This window comes from Netta rufina (assembly GCF_964035555.1).
Source record: "Netta rufina genome assembly, chromosome: 4".
NCBI lineage: Eukaryota > Metazoa > Chordata > Aves > Anseriformes > Anatidae > Netta > Netta rufina.
Window position 1 is genome coordinate 70,127,006 of NC_140127.1, and position 26,718 is coordinate 70,153,723.

The 26,718-nt window shown below is 38.4% G+C and overlaps 1 protein-coding gene across 3 annotated transcripts in view; it reads right to left on the reverse strand.

Moving 5' to 3' along the window:
- Window positions 1-26,718, reverse strand: part of MAEA (macrophage erythroblast attacher, E3 ubiquitin ligase) — a 49,774-nt gene that overhangs the window by 12,353 nt on the left and 10,703 nt on the right. For 2 of the 3 annotated variants that reach the window (XM_084285851.1, XM_084285852.1), the window contains exons 2-5: window positions 21,636-21,818; window positions 17,791-17,994; window positions 3,487-3,609; window positions 499-575 (exon numbers count right to left, since the gene is read on the reverse strand). In XM_084285851.1, the coding sequence (XP_084141977.1) occupies window positions 499-575; window positions 3,487-3,609; window positions 17,791-17,994; window positions 21,636-21,818 (587 nt within the window). Of the gene's footprint in view, window positions 1-498; window positions 576-2,601; window positions 2,716-3,486; window positions 3,610-17,790; window positions 17,995-21,635; window positions 21,819-26,718 lie in introns of all 3 variants that reach the window. The other variant, XM_084285853.1, reaches the window with a different exon arrangement.

Here is a 26,718-nt window from a genome sequence, read left to right on the forward strand (position 1 = left end):
TCCTCACATAACAATACAGAGTTGTATGAAACGTTAAATATGAGACAGGCATTTCATTAACCTTTTAGTATTTTTATGATAAAATTTTATGATAAAATTTTAGTATTTTTATGATAAAATTGCAATGAATTCCTATAAGATTCTAGCTGTACCTCTTGAAGATGAGTTTAAGGTAAATATGTTCATTACACATCACCAGAAAACACAGTTGCTTTATAAACAGATAGCTCCTAGCCCTTAATTGAGGAGTAAAAAAGATGCAGAGTTTAAATGACAACAGTAAGTTGTTAAAAAGGTACAGTGTTGTTCCAGATGCACCTTCAAATATTTCCACCCCAACCTAAATGCAAAACCTGATCACAACAGTGCTAGCAAGATCCTTTGCAGCAGTGGGGCTTCTGGGTATTGCAGTAATAATCACATGTTACTAATGAAGCATTATAGCATCTTATACCATCTTATTAAGAAATTTGTTTGGTAAGCATCCTAATTTCATACCTCACAGCATCCAGTCTCTTGTTCTGTCGAATGAGTTCAATGAACTCCTGAATCCTTAGGCTGAACTCCAGACAACTCTGAGATTAAAGACAAGACAGGGTCTTAGATGGTGCCACAACTGCACTGCACAGTAGGTTAAATACTATGTGTGCACAACAAAAAGTGTTAATAACATGCAACCTTGTTTCCTTGCTTTTAGGTATTCATGAAAAAAGTTGAAACGCTGATTTGTGAACAAGACATCAGCACGGAATTCCCCAAAAGCAAACAAAACTCCTCCTGTCTCCTTCAAAATTTCAGTACTTAGTAGGGATAAACTTCTTCTTAATGATTGAAACCGTCATTATCTGGGATGCAAGTGAGAACAACAGGCAGCTAGTTTCTTAGTACCATCTTACAGTTTAAAGTAGCAGATTGAGCAGAAGTCTGGGGCTACGTGATAATTTAAACAAGAGAGGTCTACCCAGAAGACTGCAACAGAGTCTTTGAACCCCTTCTGTTACCAAAAAGCAGCACAGAGTTTAGCTTACTGCAGTCTTCTCTCCCCCTCCCTTTCTTCAAACTTTTATCCTGCTGCTGCTGTCAAACATCTAAAAGCCATGCTGAAGACAAATCTCAAACAAGAAAACCAAGTGCCATTTACCTGTTTTGGGAAAAGGGTAAAAACTGAAGCCTAATGAAGCTGACAGTGTCCCTTTAAACCAAATTCCATCACCAGTTCACAAAATCTATAAAAAACTTTGAATATATGGAATTAAACAGATTCTCCCCACCCGCCCCCCTTAAAAGAACAAGTCACTATGCTTCTTTATAGGGACACAGTCAACTATTTTATTACCTTACAACCAAAACCCCAAAGTCCTTTGAACCTTAAAAAATAACTTTATTCCTTGAGTTACCCTGCCCCGTTTGCCAAATGTATTTTCTCTTCCCCCATGCTTGTACTGAATAGTTGCCTTCTGTTTATTGTCCATCAGCACAATAATATCAAAATTCCTCAGTGACTTCACAAGGAATTTGAGCAACTCCAAATTTGTATCAGCTAACAGCCCGGGGTGAGTAATGCACATATTTCAGCCATTTATTTTAAGATTAGAAACGTAGCCATTAGAATGTAAGTGATGCATTTTGTTACTCGATAAAATATAATTGTTTAAGCAACAGAAGAATTATTTTCCATCTACACATTTTTCTGTAGTCGTACCTACATTTACCAAAGAATAAAAATTTCTTCTCTCCTTTATTTGGAATTTTCAAACAGAATTACGTTAAAATTCCCTTTTGTTGAGATCCACACAAAAGCCTCATTTAGAGTTTTAGCTAAGTTTGTTTCTATTGATAAAATTAAATCAAACTTTTACATGATTTTAATACCAAATAATAGGGCTTAGTATTTCATTAAAGTATTTCAGCAGCAAAAAACCCAAAGCCCAAAAAACAATCCTCAGTCTTTTTTTGTTTGTTTTTTTTTTTTTAATAAATCTTCACGTAAGCCACAAGTCAATGGCTCTATCAGTTCTGTAGACAAGTGTAACTGAAAAAACAACATCCTGAACAGTCCAGATGATGCACATATTTCAGCTTTTCATACCTTCAAACAATTCCACAGCAGCTTATGGCTCACATCTGTAAAGACTACAGGACTATGTGCTTTCCCAAGCCAACATCATTTCATTTTTTGATTTTGCTCATGTTTAGATGGTGGCTTGGGTTTTAGAACATTAACACTGATAAGTAGCTAAGCAACCAGAAACAAGAAATGTCTGTGTTTCAGAAAGAAGCATAGGGACTTCTTTTCTTCCAACTCTGATCTCTCACAGCCTTAGATTTTTAAATATCTAAGAGTAGGGCTTGCAGAAATATATATTATTTTTTTTCTAAGAAGAGGGATGGGGAAGATTTTTCCTTCCTTGTTTGTTGAAGATTGGTGATGAAAAAATAGCACATTGAGATATTTTACTTCTTATATTGCTTATCATATTAAGATAATTATAAATTATTTTATTTTTATATTATATTATATTTTATATTTATTTTATTTTAAAATTATAATTTATTTTATTTTTTCCCCAGCAGTATAATTATGCAATAGTGTTTACATACCAATTCTGGTTTTCCTTTAATGGTATCCATAACCAGATCATCATTTTCTTTAGAGTAATCACTGGCTATTTTACTTTTGCGTCCCATCTTCGGTTCATTCTCATCTTGGCACCCCTGAGTGACACAGAACGTCACTCTTTGCTTACCTTTAACTGCACTTAAACATTTTTGGTTAAAGAAAGCGCTTAGTTTTAAAAAAAGAAATCTCTGAAGGAGGCAGGGGTTTTGGTTAATATAGTTAAAAAACAGATTTCTGCAAGCCCTATAAATGATTACAGGATATTGTAAAACGTAGAATTTAAGGGATAAGGAAATTTAAACCTACTGCATGAATACAGCATGTTCAGGTCACAGTATTCAACGACAGACAACTTAGTGTACATATTCCTTGATTAGACTTCTATTTTTGCAAGAAACTTCAACAGTTTCTCACAGAAGGTTATTTCTTTACTCAAGGTGTTGTGCGCATGTTGTTTTTTTTATTTTTAACATATACATTTCAAAAATACTAAGACAAATCTGTATTAAATTTCTTTCAGTGATAAGCTTCAGGACATATGTTTACCAATTCATCTCACTCTTAAAATACCTTCATATAAAAACTAGGAACTATATTCTCAGCAGGATGCAAGAAGAGCTATACACACACAGGCTCACATGCATCAAGACACTAAGCACATTTGCATTCAGGTTTGGCATTCAAGTGAGCTAGTTCAGCGCCAGTAACCTACACCTTAAAAGATGGATTTTGTACTTACTGTCCTTACTTTTATACAAGGCCTCATTCAAGACCTATAATTTAAACCAAATTGACCGCATCAAATATCCAAGTAGTTTAGAAAACCACTACTTAAGCAAAACATTAACAACACTACATTTTCATACCTTCATTTTCCTGAGCCTGGATTTGTTATCGTGACACCAAGCCAAGCAAGTCATAGTCTCTTGTCTTTCCAATGACTCTTCCACTTCTTTAGCAGTCAAAAACATCTCAATATTTACTAAGTCCTTCAAAAGCAAAGCAAAAGGAAAGTAGGGCTTGTTAAATTGTGCTGACACTTTACACAGCAGTCCATGCAACAGAACCAAAAGACAGAGATACAAAAGACATAGTTCTAGAGACCTCTTTTTTTAGGACAATACTTCCCTAAAAAAGTACAGATCTCCCGTGTTATCAAAGACTCCCCCCCCCCCCTTTTTTTTTTTTTTTTTTTTAAGAAAAGACTTAGATAGATGTTTCCAAATGATGTGAACGAGGCCCATTCTGAATTGGCACCGCCAGAAGTTATTTCCAAGCTGCACAAACACATCATGCTGTGACAGTTCAGACTTTGCTGCAGAAAATACACTGTGGGATACCATAATTCAATACACAAACAGTAATCCAGTACTAAAATATTTGATTAGCACACACTTCAATTTTGAATAAGTTCATTTTCATGTAGACTTCACAGCAAAGTGAAGAAAATTATACCACTGAAATTCTAAATGACAAATGTTGTAGAAACTGCAGTGAACTAAACCACTCAAATAGGTGGCACTTCCAGCTGCTAGGACAGCTGAAAATACTTAGTCTAAGACTTTCCCATGTCAAAGATAAAAAAAAACAGAAGTAGCATCAGACATATCACATTCACATTTTGGTTTTCATTAGCCAATATTTTCCTTTTAAATAACCCCTATTATTAGGAAATCACACCAGACTGCACTAGGTTTGTCAGAATGCTCATTTACAAAAGTGTAGACATGCTCCGTGTACTTCTGAATCATGACATAAGTGGTTAAGTATAGACTTTTCCTAAAGCTTTCTCTCATATGCCTTTAAACCTCAAAATATTAAGGGTAGTTTACACGCAACTACATTTTACAAAATATACGACCACAGTGCTATGTCATCAGAAGATGAAAGGGTATCACACAGCTCCAGTGCTATCAGACACAGGTTAGTCACACTGATGTCAGACCCCAACTATTTGCAAGTTTACAGAATTAAATTAGAATTAGACAAATACTGAGCCCTCCTACCCCCTTAACTTTATTTTAAATCAAAAATCTCAAATCAACTCGAAGAATGGTAGTTGACTCCATAAAAAATATATATATTTTTTTTTGTTAGTTTGAAGCACTCCCAGTTATATTCTCAGGTTAAAAAAGTGCATTGTTCCCCTGTGCCTGATAATATGACCACCTAAAAACCTCTTGCCTATGTAACTCATTTGTATAAGTAATTTGGTATCTGATGCCACCACATTTATTATCTTGTCTACATATTTTTCCATACAGCTCGGAATGGAAAGACGACGCAAGTTAAAAATAACATCTTCATACGTCTCCCCACACTTATTTGTGCTGTATGCATCCCCTTAATGAGCAGCACTGGGTTTTACACCAAATTAAAACAAAAACATTTTCATCTACTTCTTTAAAAAAAAAAAAAAAAAAAAAAAAAAAAAAAAAAAAGACCTGGATATGCTATGCAGACAATAAATCACCCGTTTGTTAATAACTAACTGATCTGTTAGCTTTCCCTAGCTTAAGCTTCATCAAAAAACAGTTTTATTTATTTTTAAAATAAGCATATGGGCAGCATTTTAGGTCAATGAGCTAGTGAGAGAATCCCAACTGAACGCATTTATCAATGAGGTGTTAGTATGGCAATCCTCAGCTAGGAGCAGAAAAGACCGTAGTTGCTGCTGAGGCAGAAAAAAAATCCCTTGCAAGCAAGAAGAATTCCTACATTCCTGTTGCAAATTCAAAATAAAAAGGTTCTATTTGGTACAGAAATGCTAATTAGACTTGTGTTTGCCAGAAGAAGTCAAAGCTTGGCAGTCATCTCCATTAAATAGACAGTATGTATCCAGAAAACAGAGGAGAACATTTTTAATTAAAAGATTTCCTTTCAGAACTACAATCACATTTAAATTGCACCAATAAACAGATTTTTCTTCTCTGCTGACTAAATAGAAAGTTAGGGAACAATCTCAAAAAGGCATTAAGAAGTCCATCTGCAGGGAAAGAAACAGCTCATGCAGTTGATAACAAGTAGTTAAGCCTTAATCATGCAGATTGATAGAAGGGAATAATAAGATACAATCGCGCAATAAACCTTCGAAAAACCTGCACATGCTCTTGTGACCCGTGTTTTGGGGTTTTGCTTTTTTGTATTTTTAATCTGATCACAATTCCCTGTTGTGGTTATGCCTACTCTTCATGCTTCTCCAGTGTATTTCATTAGCTTGGACTAAGGAAATGGAAGAAATGGTATCAAGAGCATTTGACTTCATCAGAAACAGCACAGCTCTTCCACGCCAGTCAGTACCACACTCTTTGGAGAACTCCTTGAGTCCCACATCGTGTACAGATGAATACATCCACCCATCCTCCTGTGCTCTGCTCCATTTACATACATATAGCTTTTAAAACATCACTGCTTTTTAAGTTGCAAGTGCCTACAGGGAGGGAGGCTACCAGCCCTATGATTCCGCACAGAACTCCAATAATTAAGGTATAAAACATTATGAAGAACGAGGAGTCCTTTACTCTGATTATTACTACCTATACCCCTGGCCAACATAAAAGCTACAGCCCTACGCTGCATTTCTATTTTCTTTTCCTTTGTAAGAACATCCCAAGCATGTACGTGCATGTCCCCTTCTTGGAGTACATCTTGGACTCCGATCACCGCAAGCAGGAGACGGTCGGGGTTCAGCTCTGAGCTTCTCACCCCTGGTTTCTCTGCTGAGCAGCGCCCTATTTTCAGGAGGCTCCAGCACCTACCCTTACAGAAGGGACAGCCTGCAGCAAACACTCAGTAGTTACTGGAGATCAAACGGCCACCACTGGAAGCATCTACTGAAGCTTTTTTCCACGGAGGGGGTGTTTAGAATTGAGCTTACATCAGCTGGAGGACAAACCTGCAGGAAGCCAGGCTCCACGAGTTCAAGAAGTCATTGAGTAACTGCCTTGGGATGGAAAATAATCACCAATTTCAACACCAGTTTCAGGCTTCAAAATTAAGTGGCACATGAAAGTGGGCTCGCTTTCATGAATTCACATGGCTGTACTAGAAAGTGGTTCACAAAAATACAGCGAACATTGTAAGAAGAATAATAGCTGTGAAGTGAAACGGTGCATACAAAAGGTAGTAGGATAATTTGTTTTTAACCGCTGGCTATTTTCACTTCACATAAATTTGAAATTAAAACCAGCTGGTTATACGTCTGTAACAAAGTTGTGAACCAAGTGAGAAACTAGTAACCACATATTCAAGCGTGGACTACTTTTTATTTAAACCTAAATAAGATTTGTAACGTTAATCTATACTGAATTAGAATTAAGTAGTAAATTGGAAATAAAACAGTAGTTACACATACTTAGAGGAATTAAGTACATACGAAAAAGCAGTCGTGCTAAGAATAACAAAAGCCTATCAAACCTGCTCCTCTTCTGCAGGACTTGTGCAACAGCTAACATGCTCTAGTATTTGAGCAAAATTCCTCAACTCCAGAAGACCTTATGCAAACTTTATTCACCTTAGTATGAACTAACTGCATCTCAGTAGTCAAAGTTCAACAGCAATCACTCCATCCAAGAGGTTTGTTTTATTGACACAAAAGTGACCTCCTCAAACATGGCAATGCAGGAGCTCCCCTGGGACGTCTTTAGAAAGCTCTGACTTTCTATTTAAAGATCAGCACAGATGCAGAAATCCTCATCTATTTTTTAGAATGGGTATTTTTTTTTATCCTCATAAAAGTGAAGCATCTTTACATTGTAACCACACACTGAGCACATTAAAGCTTTATGATTAAATTACAAGTGATACATTAGTTCCACAGTCATAACTAAAAGATAGCAACGTTTATTTCATAGGAAGTAAAATTCTGCACTTGCTACAATTTTTTTTTGAGAAGGCAGCAATGGTTTTCTGTCCAATATGTAAGACTGTTTTGATAAACTCATTCCCAAGTATAAAAACCAAACTCTTCAATAGTTTCAGATCTCGATGCACGGTTTCAAGTTTGCCAGGAAAACGACTCATACATTTCAGCACCAAGTATCTCAAAACATCAACTTTGCAGCTGTTCTTACGCCAAAACCAGATTTAAAAAAGAACAACATTTCTCTGGTAGCAATACAGCTTTTGCTCAAAGGCTCTGTAATGTTTATATGAGGATTTTAGTTTATTTAACACATTTTAAGATTTGGAGCACTCAGGTCAACGGTTATTTATCTCCACTGGCCTCCACTCCATGCATGAGTTGAAGTCATTTATTTTATGCTATCTCCAGCCACAAGTCCAGAAAGCTGTCAGGAAAAATGTGTGATAAAGTCCCGTATAATTCACATGAACATTTATAGGTTTTGGATAAAAAAGAGAAGGGAAAAACATATGAACAATGGTCATTTCACAAGGCTCAAAACCAAATAGAAAGTACTAATTTAATAAACAATACTTTATGTTCTCATATTGCCCTACAAACTCTCTCTCAAAATAAGATAATTCACCTAAAGAGTTAGGCTTATGGCAATCTTGAAAAAAAAGACTTGATTCAGGTAGAAAAAGGTAGCATTTTGTAGAAGGGAAGTTTCACTTAGCGTAAAAAAGCCAACAACAATTCTTAAATAGGCTATTTGTATAAGACAGGTGAATCATAATATCATATGATAATGTTTATACATTTTTTGAACATGCAAATTGCTTTTTTAATTGCTTGCTAGCATCAATGCAAAGTTGAAAACAGGCCAGGATGCCTCAAGCTATCAGGGGCTTGATGCCAAGCGTTAATAAGATTGACTACAGATACTACATGCATAAGAGCACCATTCTCATATTAATTTTTTGCTGATGCACTTAAGCATGCAGTAGTACAGTAAACATTCATTTGAACTATTTGTATATGAAATACATTAAACACTTGGATCACTCTAAAACAACTTTCAAAAAGCTGCGTTAATCTTTCCATGACTGCTCACACACCGAACTACAAAGCCCCAGCTTGCAACCTAACCTCCCTTAGAATTTCAGATGCAGTTAGCTACGAAACAGATAGAAGTCAAATCATGAACAGTTATAAACAAAATGGTTGCATTAGTCTTCCAGATTTGCACACTAATTTGTTAGATTTTCCTCTGTGATGAGTACAGAACAAGTCCAGGGGTTACCTAGATGCCATAATTACTGGTGCACAATTTGGGAAGAAGGCAGATGCAAACAGCTACAAAGGCAGGCTAAAAAAATACTTGGGGAAGGAGGAGGTTAGTGTATTTCTGCAACAGGGAATCAGTGAAAACCATGTCAGCCATCAGAAGGAGGGGGACTAGAACAGGCCACAGTGATGCTGCCTACTTGGAAACGTGTGTGGAAAGAAAAAGTGACTTTCAGAGATAAAGTGGGACAGCACAATAGGCTGTGATGGCAGTAACATGAATTGATTATGGTCTCCATTCCTTTGTCCCTGTTCTCTCATCCGCAGTAAAACCCCGCTGGTTACAAGAACTGAACCTTCAAAGTACATTCAGACTATGTAAAAATGACACTGAGATAGAAGGGAGAAAAATAATAAACCATGCTATAGGTGGGAACAAAACAGCAACATCACAGTTAATGAAGTTCATTTAAAAACGAGGCAAATTAACATTAAGAGGCCTCCTTACTCTCTGCTCATAAAATAATGCTGTCTGAAGTTCATTAAGCTACTATTAAGTGTTATAATGCTACACATTAACATCACTACAGAAAAAATAAACACAGTAATTGATGGAATGTCCCACTCGAAAGCCAGCTGCAGAACTAGTTGTTTAAAAGAAGCAAGGCGACGGCCAAACCACAGACTCAGACAAGCCAGAAAAGTTTGTCTGCAAAGTAAACACGGTACTCCTTGCTGTACATAGCCAAGCCTTCACAGGAAAGCATCTTCTGTGACCTCTGTGTAGCACAGAGCTCTGAATCTTACCTGGTTGTTTTTGACAGGCCCCAGTCACTTACCCCGACTGATTATCGGTCTTTGGCACGAAGAGATGCTGCTACTTCTTCTGGCAAGTGGTTCTAAGAATTAGACCCTGTTCCAACCTTATGTCTTATTTCAAGTTTGATTTTTTTTTTTGACTTTCTGATTCCACATACTGTTTTTTTTTTTCCCCAAGCATTTTTTCACTAGATTAAGAAGCCCTGTGGATTATGACTTCTGCTCCCGTACCCAGAAATTCTCTCAACAAGCCAGTCCCAGACCTGCACCTCACATTTTCCAATCATCTCCCTCCAATTTTTCCAACAGCTTTACTACAACATAGTCACCGAAATGTACACATTCTGGTATTGACTGCTGCAGGGCCAAATAAGAAGTGTTTTATCTGCCTACTTTTTGCATCCTGTACTCCTGTCTCAGCAACTTCTGCAGCTCAGCAAACAGCTGTGCTTTACCCAGCAGCACGCAGTAACAAGTGTCTACACCAGGGTACTGCAACAAAGCCTCCAGAGCTTTCAAGGTGCATCAGTGGGAAGGAAAAAAGCCTCTGGTCACAGCTTTACTTTGACTGTTTTCTGTAGTAGGCTCTTGTGGTAGAGGAAAGAAGGCTAATCCTCTGCCAGGAGAGCATGAGCCCTGCAGCTCTCATCCAAGCAGGATCAGTCTGTACCAGCAGCTATGCATTTTCTGACAAATAATGAACTCCTGTCACTGGAACAGTAATAGGAGAAAGCGTGACATGTAGAGTAACATCTACATTTTTAAGGAAATGTCTGGCAGGAAGAATGTACGATGAGAAAAGTCTAACGTACCCAGACAATCTCCATTTGAGAACTTGATAAAATTTCAATTCAAGATCTTGAATGACAGTACATTGTGCTAGCCTCTCAGACTACGTATTCTGTACTTAGCTGCTAGATATATTTACAATTAACTAACCCATTTTGTCTAAAAGATCCCTAAAAAAAACAGATACAACATCACAGCATCCTTCACATTGCTGGCTTTGAAGTGTCAAACGATTTGTAATGCGAAAGTTTGTTATTTTGGATCGATCTCGCCTCTTTCGCGTTTACATAATTCTAATTCCCACAGATGCTTGAGACAAACAGCAGATGTAAGGCTGTGCAGGAACTACAGCACTTTGAAATTCAGATGAACACACCCAAACACTCATTATATCAATCTGCTGAAAGTTGCCATGCCTACACTAAAAACATTTAAAGGAGCTTTTGAGTTGCTCATAGCCTAGTAGTTTAAGGTAACATCCTGGCCAGTTCAGTGACTCTTTACCAGGTAGTAGCCTCATACCTCCCTAGTGTGGAGCTGTAGGAGAGGAACACAATAACTGGCTTCAGACAAAGCCGTTTAATGGCTTTTGCCATTCTGCATTTAGAAATTCAGGTTGTCTGTGTTCTGCATGACAGTGAAGCAAATATTATGCGCAAGAATTATGCTGAGTTTTATTTACCTATTTAAAATGGAAGCGTTATGCATATAAACTTGTTTTGATGAATTAATACATACTCATGAGTTTGCCTACAAGCCATTCCTGAACTGCGTACCCTACAGATTTCTAAGGGTGCAGCCGTATCAACTTTTAACTTTAACATCACAGGGCCTCCTCCACTTAAACTCTGGTATTCCTAAACACTGCTGCAGCGGGAAATAAATATAAATCGCATCATTATTACTGACATCCATCCGACTCCAGTAGAAAGTTTACTGATCCAATGTTTTTGAACTGTATTATGTCGCTTATTTGTTGTGACCATTTCTGACTTGAATTTCACTCTTACTTTACCTAACCATCTAAATTAAATGGGAACAGCCATTTCAGGCTTTTGGGGTGAAGACTGGTAGAAAATGCTGTTTGATACAGCTGTGTTTCTTCTTACCTGCATACATACTATCAGTCTATGGCAACACTCCGTTCTCCTCATTCAGAAAGTGGAAGGCAGCTTTAGCAGTGCAGGGAGGCCCAAGGGAGCAGAGATCAGCCTCCAGCAGAACAGACAGGTTACCTGCACACTGCTCCTGGTGTGCACATCTGCCTGCAGTTCACTGCCCACAGAACACCTTTATCCTGCTCGTGAACAAGAACCCCAGCTATGCATGGTCAAATATGCAACTGTCAGACCAGAGGTGCAGACAATTGGTTTCTTAAATATGAAACTTTAAAAACTCTGAAAGCTCTAAGTTCAACACCATCTGCTCTTTGTCAACAACCAGGAGGCAAGCTTCAAAGCCCTAAACAAACCTGAGCACCTATCACACTTTGACCAGAAAATTATTGTTGGACATCATTCACTTTTGAGTGAATATTATACTTCCTTATTAAAAGAAGTGCATGGCATTGTACATGTTTGCTTTCATTTTGTTTTTTAACTCAGCAGTAGGAAGATCAAGTTACTCAAGGAAAGGTTGATTTCATAAGTTGGAGCAAAACCTGATGCTGAAGCTGAGTAACATACACAAATCATTTAGCAGATCTCCAGCTGAGGCTTCAGAAGACAATTTCACAGTTTTGAGGCACTTTTTTAAAAATAAAGTGAGGAGAAAGTCCTTAGCTTTGGGGTGGGGGAAAGGAACAGTGATGTGGGATACTTCATGGAGAGATCAGGTACAAGAGCCATGCAACTTGACTTGGAAAATACAAATTTCTCTTATTCCAAAGGACATCAAAATAAGCTTTCATGACTTGCCTTAACCAAATTAGATGATGGAACACCTGAGTTTGCTGCAGGCATCTTTCCAAATATTCGGAATTGGTCAATCCATTCAAAGCTGTTTCTAAATAATTAAAAGCAAAGCTGTACCTATGCACAGAAAGGAGGAAAAACTGGACTACAATGAAGAGAGGGAAAAACAGAGGATAATCAGCTTTTTGATACAGTGAGTGCTGTCATTTATGCTTATCAAAATCTAATTCAAAAAAATATTTGCTAAACCAGTTTGAAAGATAACGTGTTTTCAGAATGGCTTTCACGATATCTGCTCTGCTTTGATATTCTACGGGAGATAACAGTGACCAAAAATGTGTAAGTTCTGCTGGAGAAGGAACACACTGACAAAAAGAGACAGTGAAGATCTGAATCTCCACTTGAAGAAAATTGGCATCTCCTGTTGTTAATTAGTTTAACACTACTTTAAACATCAAGAAGCCTTTCTAATACAGGCCAACATTTACGACAGTCGTAAAACTTTTGAAGTCAGTGACATACTCAGCTTTTTTTCCAATAATTCTCAAAAGCAAAAAGCACACTGTGGTATTAATGCAAATGGGCAGTCAAGTGTCTTTGAAGGATCACGCACCTACTTCACTACTGATTTAAGACCACCAAAGTGCAAAACTGATTGGCTTGTAGAAACTATAAAGCAAGGTCATGTTAAACAGTTTTAAGCCATTAAAGAAGTTATTTCAAATTAAGTGCTCTCTTAAACATGCAACTGTGCAGTGTCACTGCTCCCCCAAGACACACACTCTGGGGTGCAGCAGCTTGTCCATCCATCGGCTTGAAGATTTTTGAATCGTTTGCTCCCTGACCTAATACAGATGCTTGGTTTAAATTTACACTTTCACAGAAAAAAAAAAAAGTGACAAAAAATAAAATGTGACTATAAAACTTCCATAATATGTGTGTTAAGGCAAGGACATTTTTTCTAGTATAATAAACTAAGCAAAGACAGAAAGATTTATAGCACATGATAAGAGACTGGTAGCTTCACAATCTAGGTTTGTTTTCAATGGTATTGGCAAAATCACAACTGTTATTACATAATCAGTGAACATAAAGATGATTTTTTTCCACTACCCTACTGGAAAAGCAGCCAATTAAGAAGACAACCACTCCTAAGAACACAAAGCAAAAGGTTACATACCTAACTTAACCATAAAGCTTACGCTACAAACAGCAACCAACTTCCTACTGGGACACCACGTTTCTAACACTAGATTTGCCTACTGAATAATGGCACAGAAATATGATAGCATTTAATGTAGCAGAACATGGAATAGCAAAGTAAGTTAATAGACAACCAGCTAGCTGAACATATGAACCTGCAAATGAAAATACGCATTTTTTATATTGGTGTTGCACCGCAAGGTCACAATGGAGTCAAAATAAGATCATTATAAAGTGTAACAAGCTGATACTGATGAGCTTCATTTATATGCACTAAAAAACCACCCTTAACATCTAGTTTGTATCTTCAAACCAAACCATTTTTCACATCATTAGTGAGCCAGAAGACATCAAGAAAAAACCTGCACTAGAATCCCTTCCCCCCAGTATTTACTTTGGCACAAGTGTGACATTTCTGTCCTTGACTGTCAGCTCTCTTATTTTGATTCTCAGATTTTGGTTTACTTTCCCAAGCAGCGTTACTGTTCCTTAAAGACATAGCTCACACCATGCATGTTAGCAGCTTATTTCTGTACTAACATATAACATTATACTTTATATATGCTGTACACCAAAATTTATTTCTACCTGGAACTAGTTAATGTTGGCATTTACACTTCCTTATAATTTTCACTGAGCACTCCTTTTCATAGCTGTTTGCTTCTTAGCTTACAACCACAACTCTTCAGTGCTTATCTTCCATGACAAGAATTCAAGAATATCATTCTTATTAAGATACTTAATTTGGAAAGCAGACCAAAATTTGCCTTGGCCCATCAATAATTATTAATACTGGACACTCTGGTGCACAGCAAATCTCCACACAAACTGTCTGTTGCTATTTATTGGTAAATATACAACTGATTTTATAGTTTGCTATTGGCCACTGAGGCAGAATAACTTCTGAACTGTTTCCACCCATGAAGTACCCTGGCAGCTCTGCAGGTCTCTTAGCATTCAGAAGCCATGCAAGGAACTTAAATCACGCAGGCTGAGACTTGCTCCCGAGACTGGTCTAACAGCTACTGAGAGATGCTGCTTAATGTAGGATGCACGAACTGCAACTGAAAGGGGGAAAGTTCTTTCCTTCAGCCTTTCAAATCAGTGGCAGTGTTTTCAGCTATATGGCCTGCAATCACAGAAACAATCCCAGAATGGCCACGGTTGGAACTTGTGCAAGTTCTGTCCAATTCCTTTGCTCAAAGTAGGGTTGACCAGAAGGAATTACTCAGGACTATGCCCAAGCCAGTCTGGTTTTGAACATCTCCAAGGACAGAGAGACTCCACACCCCAGCACATCTGCTGGGGAGCCCAGAACTAGATGCAGGACACCAGCTGGGTCTAACTGGTGTTAGAGAGGATGGAGCACCACCCTGCACACCTGCTGACAATGCTCATCCCAATGCAACCCGAGTGCTTTTGACTCTTCTTTGCCACAAGGGTGCATGGCTTGGTTATATTCACTTGTCCACCAGCCTCACCTCTCTTTTCCTTCCTTTTTTGGGAAGCTGCCTTCCAGTCAGTCAGCCCTCAGCATGTTCTGGTGCACAGAGTTATTCTTCCCTTGGTGCAGGGCTTTTGCTTTCCTTTGCTGAACTTCATGAGGTTCCCATTTGCTTGTTTCTCCAGCCATCTGAGGTGCCTCTGAGGGCACCACAACCCTCTGCTGTATCAGTCACACACCCTGGTTTTTATCACCTGTGGGACTTTGTGAGGAGACTCTTCCACCACCTAAGTCATTAACAATGATGTTGAACAGGACTGGATCAAGTAGTGACTGGGCTACAACACTCACGACTGGCCTCCAGCTGGACTTTTTTCCCTCCCTCCACAAAAACAAGAGGTTTGTTCCTCCCCCCACTCCTTCTCCACAATCCTTTGATCCTAGCTATTTTGCTAAAAGGACCTACCCTTCTAACAGTTCAGGATTTGAGGAAACTCAAGTGCTGCTTCTCAGAACTTGCAAAAAAAAAAGTCAAGCACAAAGCTGAACTTTCAAAAACAAACAAAAAGTTGCTCTTAATTATGTGGATTTTGTGGTCCCTTATCCAAGTTCCTGCTTAGGATACAGAACCTACTCAGTGGAAACAAGATTGTCTTGATATATATAAAAAAAAAAAAATCAGGTAACAGACGTAACCAGATTCACTACACAGAAACGCACTCCTGAAGCCTGCAGTGGTAGAGACATTTATCAAAATTACAGTTAAGACTACAATAAACAGAAAGAGATTACTTTGGATGAAGGAAAAATACCATGATATTTTGTAATCTCCACAGCAGAGCTGCATTATTAAGCATCAGAGAGCGATTCAATGCTCATATCCTTCAGCAAGGGAGGAACAAAGAACAGGGAAGTTGTCTGTAACTAAACCCATAACACCACAAATTTTGTGCAACCATCAGGTCTCATTATCCCACTGCTGCAAATCCTACTGCTGTACATCACCCTGCAGTAAGAAAGAGTGAGTGCAATGTTAAAGCTGAGGGAAGCCTATCCTCAGTTAGCCAAAAAGTAAACTCAAATGTTGCCTAAAACACCTGGTTTTAGCAAGCTGGAAGAAATACGATCTCACTGCATTCAACATGTGTAACTGAATTGTTTTGTATTTTGATGTTATGCAAATATAAATACTTCAGCTTGGAGGCAGAAGTTAAATAAGCTTATTTAATACATTCAAAACAAAAACAAAAGCTCCTATTCAGCAGAGTGAGAAGTTACAAGGCTCCGCAAGTGCACGGCTTTGTACCACGGTCTTGTAGTGTATCACAATGGGCTTCCACGTGCATATCTAAACCAGAGCTGAGCATTACTTAGCTAGGCATAATAGAACTTACAGTAAAAGTGGAAAAATATTTCCATAGTGCTTTTTCAGCACAACTAGTAAGTATGACAGCATGATGATTCAGCAGGAGAGGAGCTCCTGCTCCAAACAGAGGGAGACATCTACCAAAAGCGAAAGAGCTGCTGACCATTCCTCTGCAATTACAGGATCCCTGAATAACTGTCCCGCCCTGTTTTATTGATTCATATGCATGGGTTATCTTTAGTGAGGCACAGCAAACTCTTCAGTGAGTATAAGCAAGATTATTTCCTACCAACAGTCTGTAATCCATTTTTTCCCCCTCTTCCTTGTGCTCAACATCTACCTTATGCTTCCTAATCGAAATTTACCAACATCACTGCAGTTTGAACAGAATCAGACCGGTGAGGCAGCCAAGGAACAAAAGGAACATGCAACAGAAAATGGTCTTTGTGTAAGACAAAGAACAGATCCTTACACTGTGATTTGACACCAGGAACTACAATCTCTTCAAGTTTCTCTGAGCTAGATGAGGTGTTCAGCTATGTCACCTAAGAAAGGTACATAACTCAAAATACCGCTATTGCAACTCTATCACCACAAAAGCTGGATTTTAACCACATGAGGTGCACACCTTCTGGAATCAGGAACATCAGAAGAACTTAAGCTGCAAGAATCACTAAGGATCAAATAGCGAATGCTACCTAAAAAATTAAAACGTCTCTAACTAAACAGTAAGTTGTTAAAAAACAACAACACAACAGTTTTAACATCATTGTGGCTGTCAGAAGACAACAGCATGGATTCATCACTGCATGAAGAAGCTACATCAAGGCAAACATACTCCAAACTATTATCGAACAACATATTTCAAATACTGCAGAGGCATTTATGGGATAAAAGCAGCACCAACTAGCTACTAAATGAAAAGGGAAATGATAACCACAAAATTCTAGATGCTGAAATAAACTCAACAGCATAGATGTAAGACATACTGGCTACTAATAAATCCAAGTTATATCAAGATTTATTTTCCAAAGTGTAAGTCAGCTTTCCTCTCAATGTATTAAATAGTAGGATGATACAATAAAACAGTTGTTCCTCCAACCAGCATATGTCATCCTACTCAATCTGCTCACCTACACAAGTCATCTGAATGTAGCTAGACAGATGGGAAGCTCCACCAACTGCTTAGTCAGCAGCCTAAAGGACTTGAACAAGAAATTCACCGTGACATTTGAGAAGAATTTTAAGATTTTAAAGGGCAAGGAGTTTGTCTAGAAGCATTTCATTTGTGACTAAAAGTTATGGCTTCAATTTTGGCTTATTAAACACAAAAGTACAATTTCTGTGAAGGAGAACACACGCAGGCCTAAATAGACCAACATTAATGATAAAGGCATTCTTATATGTAAAAAAGCTGCTATAGAACTAAAGTAGCTGGTTTCTATTAGCTAGTTTCACCTTCACCACCATTTTGTTTTTCTTAAGTTAGTGCACATTGCTACCAACCTCAATACCACTTTGTCTTGCTAGCTTTACAGCCGTGTTGTAGTAGCCACAGCGTAAAAGATGTTCCACCATCATACGATCCATACGTTTCTTCTTCCACATGTTTGCAGCTGCTGGCTGGTCACTACTATGTTCTTTCAGATGCTCAATCCTACGTTTGCAGAGTTTTGCACTCTCATCTTCGGCCTGGATTGACTCAACTGCCTAAAAAGAAATAATTAAACAGGAATAAATCAGAGATTTTTTTCATTTGCTTTTAAATAAAAAAAAAATATCAGTAGGGGTTATTTGAAAGCATTCTTTATGTACTACACAGTTACTACCAACAGTGTTTGTCATTTAGAAAGACAGTTCCCATGCTAAAATGAGGTTTCAGCATGACTGGCCCAGTTTTGAGACACTCTTGCATATTAATAACCAGCAGTTTTAGCATAACACAATTACTTATGAGCATATGCACTTCTAACCAATGTTTTTTTCTGATTAACATTCAAGCAGGCCTGAAAAAGGCAAGATGCCAACTACAGCAGAAACTGCTGGAATGCCCTGCAAAGACATCCATGGAGGTTCACCGTCGTCTTGTCCAAACAACTGGAACTCATGAATTTCCACCTCTAACCTATGCATGGCTTCTTCCTCAAGCAGCTGTCCTACTGAATTAGTTCTGCTGGGGAGTGACGCAGAGTAAACCACATTACTTCTAATACACTGGAGCCATTTAAATCAGTCCCTGTAATAATGAAAATTATATAAACATTTGGCCTTTTAGCACCTTTAATTCAAAGGTCTTGAGTAATTTTTCTAATCAGCTTTGTTAAACCTGTACTGTTTTACTTACCTCTACCACTCTGAAACATGGATCTACTGTTACTTGCTTTGGAAAAATAAATTTATCTGGAGGAAAAACAGTTGGACTCTTATTTATTGAGAATAGTTTCAGTTGGAAGGCACCTATTCTTCTAACTTTTTTTATTTAAAATCTACATACTGGCATACCTAGTGCAAAACACATCCAACAATATTCCCATAACTTTGTTTGATTAAGAAAAAAAAAAATACTGTGGTCATACTTGTTCTCCTTTAAGGTTAAAGTTACATGGTTGATTAGTTATGCTGCAAATTTTACCAGGCAATTTCATTACAGCCGTATTTGTAATTTAAAGCTAGCTGACTCCATACACAGCACGTGAGAGCTGGGAGCCACGTCTGACAACACAAGGCAAGCACGCTCACAGTACTTCTATGCCTCTAAGGTAAAAGCACACCAGAAGATAAAGGCTTACTGCCTTTCCCATCTGTGATAGATCACCAGCAGTGCAGCTTCATGTTGGGTTACCTGACTCACGGCAACTTTAAACTTGTGTTTGAGTACCTGCGTGGCTACGTCAATGGAAAAGAGGTAGGTTTGTCAATTAGGCAGACTAAAAAAAGTGGGTATTTTGTCAGCCCACACCGCACTCCATGCTGGCGTGGCTCCCTTCTCAGTACTCAAGCTATTCAGGCTACGGCATCATCCTTGGATAACACCTGCAGCCCCAGAAGTACAGGCTGGTTCTAATTGCTTTTATCATGTACTTTCATTTACAGACTTCTTATGGAAGAGTTAATATTTGAAAAGCAAGCTGAAATAAAAACCTGTGCAAGAAAATCCTGCCAAGCATTTGCCCCCATTAAGCCTGCCTCTGATCTGGCCCGTCACATAAAATTCAACATCTAACCCCCTAATCGCTGTACAAGATGTTTTACTGTAATTCATATACATTTCTGTAGGCTGAGTTATTTTTATTACTAAATTTAGCTTTATTTTGTAACATATGGTTTGGAGATCAGTATTTTGTTTAAGTTATAAACCGAGTCTTTTCCTCCTCAGCAAGCAAACACTAACTCGGGCCAAAACACACTCTCACTTTTATCTCTGTGGCGTTATCAGATGTGAAGACAACCACAAGAATTATTCTGAACACAAAAAGGAGAATTCAAGGCAACCAAGCACAAAGGCTGAACCCCTTCTCATTCCAAAGGGTTCTCTTTATATGGTTTTCTACCTGTATTTATATTTCTCCCCTCTTTGTCCCTTTAATGCACTCAGAAAGGGTACAGATCCTCTTCAAAATCCTCTGCAGCAAGTCTACGTGGAACTGCCCTGCTGGACATTAATAGAACTTGAGGGAACAAGCCTATTAAAAAGGATACAGAAGGGAAAACACAAAGGCCTAGGTCTCCTCAGGATCATTTGCAGAACCCAAGAAACCTGCTGTGCTGAAAAGCTCTAAGGGAGAGCAAGGTGTTAAATAAAGGACTCATCTGCGTCTACTGCAGTCATCTCAGCAGTTCCTCAGATCCCTGCCTAAACACAGGAGGAAACAGAAATCCCACTTGGGTCCAGACACTAATGAAAACAATGATTTTGCTCTGGACAGATTACAGAGAAGACAGAGTGAAAAATCTGGAGCAGAGGCAAGACCTTTGTATTTCAGAATTTTTTTTTACTGTTAAACAGATTTATTTATTTTTTGCCCATTGTCCTTTCTGAGAAGATACGAGATTCCCCACAGGCTTTCAGACAGTCAAAAACAAGTGAGCAATTACACTAAAATGAGGCCTTACACCCAAAACATCCAACAATGTCTTCAGACACACCCCTGCAGTCAGCAAAGATTTAACAAGTAAATAACTTACTCCTCCACATCATTACTATACACCTACAAGTAAAATCTAACACCTCAGAAACAGCAGCAATTTCTTTTTGTAAGTAACAGGCAAGTGGGAAAAAAAACACTTCTGACTCTCACAACCCAAAGATGAAAACAGCGATTAGATTTATGAAGTCTTTCGCAGACCAGGTTTTCAGTGCTTAAGTAACCTGTTCAAGCAGAAAACCCCCAAATCAACATACATGACAGCGTTTTTATGTCACAAACCTCCAAGGTATTTTGACGCTTCACTTAATAGTCTCAAGACTTATATCTGTTGGTTATTTCATTTAAGTTTTAATGAAATGCCTCTGCTACCACTTGTTTTGTCTATTTATTTTTGGAGAAGCACTACTCGAACGCCTGGCAAGAGAGCTATTTTCATTCTTCTGCAAGATTTATTTCAAGTAAGTTTTCTGATGAATCTCAGCATGAATAGTATTCCCATCAAAAATAGGGATGCCCTATACTATATTTTATTTTTAACTCATAGAAAGATGCTTTAAAGACATGGAAGCTCAGATGCATTTCAGACAAGCGTTCCAAGCTTAACCGCTCATTAAATTTGCTAAAATTTGAAACCTTGCTAAAATTTGAAATGCTTTTAATATTACCTAGGAACCTTCCAATTTGCAAGTTAACTGTCTACAAAAAGTGCTCAAGTAACAAATCCAGAACAACTTGCACTTTTTTTTACACAGAGAACCCTCAGCATCAAATACAATTATCTCCACTGAGGTTTACATGTTTTCCAGACTTATCTTCTACCTTGTTCTCCTCAAGCAAGGAACTAAAGCAACCACACAAACATTCCCATTAAATGAGCAGGAATTGATATATATATCTATTTATTTTGCTGCCATTTCTTTTCTGGGGAGAGAGAAATTCATTTTCAGGACTGCAAACACATCAATTTTACCTCTCAGGGTTGTTTTTTTTTTTCCCTCTTATTCAGTCATGAACACTTAAGACATTTCATAAGCACAGCGAAGCAAGATTCAGCACGTTCTGATGTTCTGCCTTGCATTTTAAGGCCTTTGTTTACACTGCCATTAATACCTATACCTTGAAAAGAGAATCTAAGCAAACAGCACTGCAGAAAAACACTTCTATTAACTAGACAAAACAATAATGAGGTAAAAGACCACTTACCTTTCGTTTCAGAACACTGAGTTTTTCAACTACTCCATCCAGGAGACTAACAACTGAGTCCACGGCAGGACAACTGCTCAGCGTCTTCTCCAGCTCTGCCACCACCATCGTAACGTGACTTGTCTCTCGATCAATGTTTTTCTGGGCGGCTCGAAACCGTTTGTTCAGTGTTTCATATGGCACCTGAAGGAGCAAAACCACGTCATTAGAATTTCTGTATTAAAGGAAAGGTCTTCTCGAGTTTAGAGAAGCGGATGGTTTTATTTGATGCATTTAGAAAAACACCTAGGTTCCAGGACACTGGAGGTCACGAGCTGAACTTGAGTTCCCATATCAAAGCCCTTATTTAAGCTCTCTCAGCAAGGAGACTTCAAAGATTCAAAGGCACTTCAAAGATTATGAAGAACAGTGACAGGAAATAAAAGCTTGTAGATTCTTTTCTGATACCAATTTCACCTATCCTGCCTTGACTTCAGCAAGCACTGATAAAAACAGATCAGGGAGAACAGAAAGCAAAGGCAAACATGTATTTAACGGAAAGCTACAACCAAACTACAAGAGTTCACCCTTCAAAACATGATTTTGAAGTGTAACTTTCTTTCCTGAAGGAGTTGAGAAAACAAATACAAATTATGTACAAAAAAAAGCATGTTGGCTTCTGAAAAAGTTATACATAGTACGGCAACAGTAACTCAGGAAATTTAATAGGTATCCTAGTTGTTTCTTTTCACAAAGTACTACTTTTAATATTAGTTCTTGTATTACTCTAATGGTAGGAGGAATTTCAGGCAAGTTTCCTCTTGGTGAGAAAGCCCACGCTGTCTGACTAAGTTTGATAAATCCCCTTAAAACTCCATCCTTGGCTTAGAGACAAACTGCTCTTGGCAGTCCCCCATCCTTTATTTGTCCTACACCTTTACAAAGCAGCCATACCACTGCTACTGATGGCCATTACAGACACATACAGGAGTAGCCTACAGCCTGGTCAAATTTTAGGGTATTAAAGATTTGGACAGAGCTTACAGCAAGCGTTCAGCTGCTCCCAGCACGTCGCTTCCATGACAGCACCAGGACCTGAGACACGAAGCTCTGTAACTGCAGAGCTCCAACGGCAACGGGAGTTTCAGAATTAAACATTCCAGCGCCCCATGCATAATTCATCTCTATCTTATCTTGAAAAAAAAAAAGCCCAGGAGAAGTTCTTTCAGGTAGTTACTACAGGCTTGATTGCTTTTCCATTGATCAGAGGCGTAATTCAGCGAACGATCAGATTAGATAGTGAGGGTAAAGCAGGAAATGCACCTCAGTGTTGTGGTTGGTACGTACCGGGTATATGTTTGATTACAAATCTTTCAAGTTTATCCTTGCTAATCACTTGTATCAAGTTTGCCTCCATTTTCTTCTTTCTAACTAGCTGCATGCAAGAGATGTCCCCAGGGTCCACTCTCTTTCCAGGCTCTGTTAGAGAGGATCCTACATAACCATTGCAATTCACCATCAGAAATGTGCTGAGGAAGGGTTTAGGTTCAGCATGATGAAGATGAGCCATGGTACTTGCTTGCATGACGCCACATGTCCTACAAAGGGTTGTTCTGATTTACAGGAGGAGTATTAACGATATCCTGGTGAGATATGAAAGGGCTCCTCCTTCTCTAAACAGACTGAAATGATCTATTTACTGTGTTTTTTTTTTTTTTTTTTTTTTCTATCTCACACTTAAGACCTGAACAAAAAGATAGAAAACCTTTACCACATGAAGCACCAAGATAAAGCAGTAATTTGCCTTATATAAGCTCCTCTGAAACCCCAGCACCACAATCCCTCCCCTTTATTTTGAAGCCACAAAATAAAACAACATGATGGCCTTGTTAATGCTTCTCACCTATATAACCACCTTTTATTCCACCTTTAGCCCTTGTTTTCCTTCTCCCTTTCCACACACACACAAATATTAGAAGTTTTGGAGCTCCTCCACAGATAGCAGCTGAAGCATAGGGGGACATTATTTTGAATATATTTCATGTTTTTGACTATGAAAACTTGTTTTAAACTCCACAACTTGATGCCAGACAGCATGAAGACAACTTGGCCTTTTTTTTTTTTTTTTTTGGCATTTTCTTACTATTCATTGAAAAATACATTTTCTTCAGTTACCTGCATTTATTGTGCTTAATTTCTGCAAGTATTTTGCTAAGCAGATTTCTGCATCACACCGAAAAGCAGCTTCAGTCAGCACCTCCAGAAGTTACTACTGATTTGAGGCACTTTTCCCTGACTACTGAAGTGGTTTTTTTTTGAATTCTCAACAAGCAATTGAACTGGACACAGACCTAGCCAGTTTGAAAGCCTTCATCTTCCTTTTCCTTAGTTTCTTATCGGCACGCAAGAGCAGTAACACTTCCCGTTTCCCATGCCCTGTCTCCGTTGCATGTAGGTTTCTGGCACAGTCCCTGGTCCTATGACATTTAGAACAACTGGACTTTCAATTTCAGCTGGCATCCTCATACACCGTTCATATTGTGTCTTGGTACAAAAGGTTTTTTCAGCTTGTTTTAGCCACTTCCCCTCTAACCCCCAAGATTTAATATCTTACGTGGAAGAGACTGGGAGTTGAAATGTTCTACTATATCCTCTACAAGTAAAAACAAATATATTGCCAAACAATTCCACGTAACGTATCAAGGGGAATGACTTTAAGAGTAAAAGGAAATTTGCACAACTGATAAGCTGGTAGTAAATGGTCTTTACCAAAGGTTTTCACAGCTCACTTGGGCACTTGTTTCTTACTATAGAGCTTGCAGTTTTTAGACAATATTTGTAAACTGTGGACTTTGCAGACCTAGATTCTAAAAACGCCAAAATGTAGAAGTTGCAACGCTCAGCTCCTTACAGAGGACTTGTCTAGGCTCTGCATCTTGACCCCTCACAGTTTTGTTTCGTGCTCAGCTCCTGCAGTCTGGAAGGGATCCCAGTGCCCAGCTCCAGTGTGCTCTACCATGGGACTCTTCAAAACGTTACAGGCTCTGTATCAATAACTGCACTTTTTATTCAAACGATCAAAGTAAGCAGAAGGAAAAAGTAACGAGATGTTTTTGGAAAAATGTAGTTCTGAGAAGATTATTCTTTTATTAAAAAAAAAAAAAAAAAAAAAAAAGCGGACACTTTCTGGAGCATGACAACTGCAAATTTTGCTTATCAGCTGCCACAAGCCTGGTAGAGACTTTACATTTTCACTGCAAGTACCATACTGTTACCAAGCCTGGATTAAATGCTTATCCTCTCACCAAGACCAGTTCACAGAATTCAGCTTCCTTTAAAGAAAAATTAAAAAAAAAAAAACAAAAACAAACAAACAAACAAACAAAACTCTACTGGACTTTAAACGCATTGAAATAAAGCTGCAAGAACTGACCAGAAAGTATTTTGGAGAAGCTCAATGCCAGTTTGTCCCAGTCATTAAAGCCTGAAAAACCCACCCCACAGCTGCCTTGCACCACAAGTGCACAGGAGGATACGAGGGACAGATGCAAAGTATTAGCAAGCAGCACATTTGAACTCAGTGTCACTAAATCGAGTCTGCATCTTTTGTTCAACTTCCACAGCTGCAAACACACCAGCCGAAGCATGCACTGAACTAGGTACAACTTTAGGCAGATTGCTCTGAAGATTTAAGTCAGAACAGCCTACACAAGGGTGAAAATACAGCAGGGAAAGTTTTTTTCCAAGATCAGAGTTTTTCTACTCAAGTTTTAAGGACAGTCTGCTTGGCTGGAGACTTCCACAAGCGTTGTGCATGACTGTTTCTAGGTGCTAACTACTAATAGAAAGAGAACCACAACTGAATGATCTGATCGAAGTGTTTTCTTCATTACATTTCTTCACTGTGGTTTTACTAAGACAGAAAACTCCGGTGGAGCATGTTCTGGGATGGCACAAGATAAAAATTAGGAGATGATCCTTCTGGGTCTAAAAGCAGCCTTGAGACTTACATCTGGGTTGTCCGGTTGAGAGGAAGGAAGGGAAAACAGCAGAGCTAAGAACGACAGTAGCAGTTTTTAAGCTTAGACTTAGGAACCCAGCTGTGATGTTAACTGCCCAGCCTTCAGCCCAAACGTGGTCCCCTTCCAGCCCATGAAGGCCAGTAAGACTAGTTCCAAAATTATGAAGGACCAGTGGCTAAAATTGTTCAAGTTGTGCAATTGTAGATAATATTTTTTATAAGCCACTTCAAATCTAGCTTCATGATATTTAAAGTATTTTATCTACAGAATACGTTTCCATCAAAATACATCTTGCAGTAAGCCATTCATTTACTAAATAAGACTATTTCCTTGACTTCTTCTAAATTCATACAAAAACTGGAAAAAACAGTATTAAATGCTTGCACAGATTCTATCCTGATGGTTAGCAAACAGTATACATTTCCCAAGTAGCTATTGTAGCTATTATCAGACTATAAAAAGAATCAGTACAGAAATATGAAGTTGAAACAGGCAATTCTCTACACAGCATCACACAATGCACATCCCACATTTGATTTTGCATTAATTGTATTTAATTAATGAGATTTTCCACTTTTCTCAAAATTTTCTAAATACATCTACACACACACCTTTAGTACCCCAACCATAAATTGAAAATATAGAAACAGGCTGCCCTTAAATATTCTTAACCTCAACCCAAACTTCTCTATAGGCTCAGGGAAAATTGGCTTCAAAAACCATGCCATGAGGAGGTACCATCTTTAATCATTAGCATCACAGAAAGGGAGAGTAAAATGCAAATCCCCTTCCCCAAGTTCCTTAATTACACTGATCAAAGCTCACAAAACTCCAGTGCCTCAAAGGCATTGAACACTGGTGGGAATCAGAGCACAAGACTGGACTTCTGCTGCTTTTAGCACCTTGATTTCCACTAAGCAGCTGAAGGACATCTTGAGACCATCACGATGTTTTAGCCCTAATACAAACCATCACCTTCCATGACATACACAGTCACTCTTCATTCCTTAAGCACTGGGGTTTCCAAACCTACTTTCTCCCAAGCGCAGAACCCTTCAACCACGTGTGAGAAAGAGCAAGAT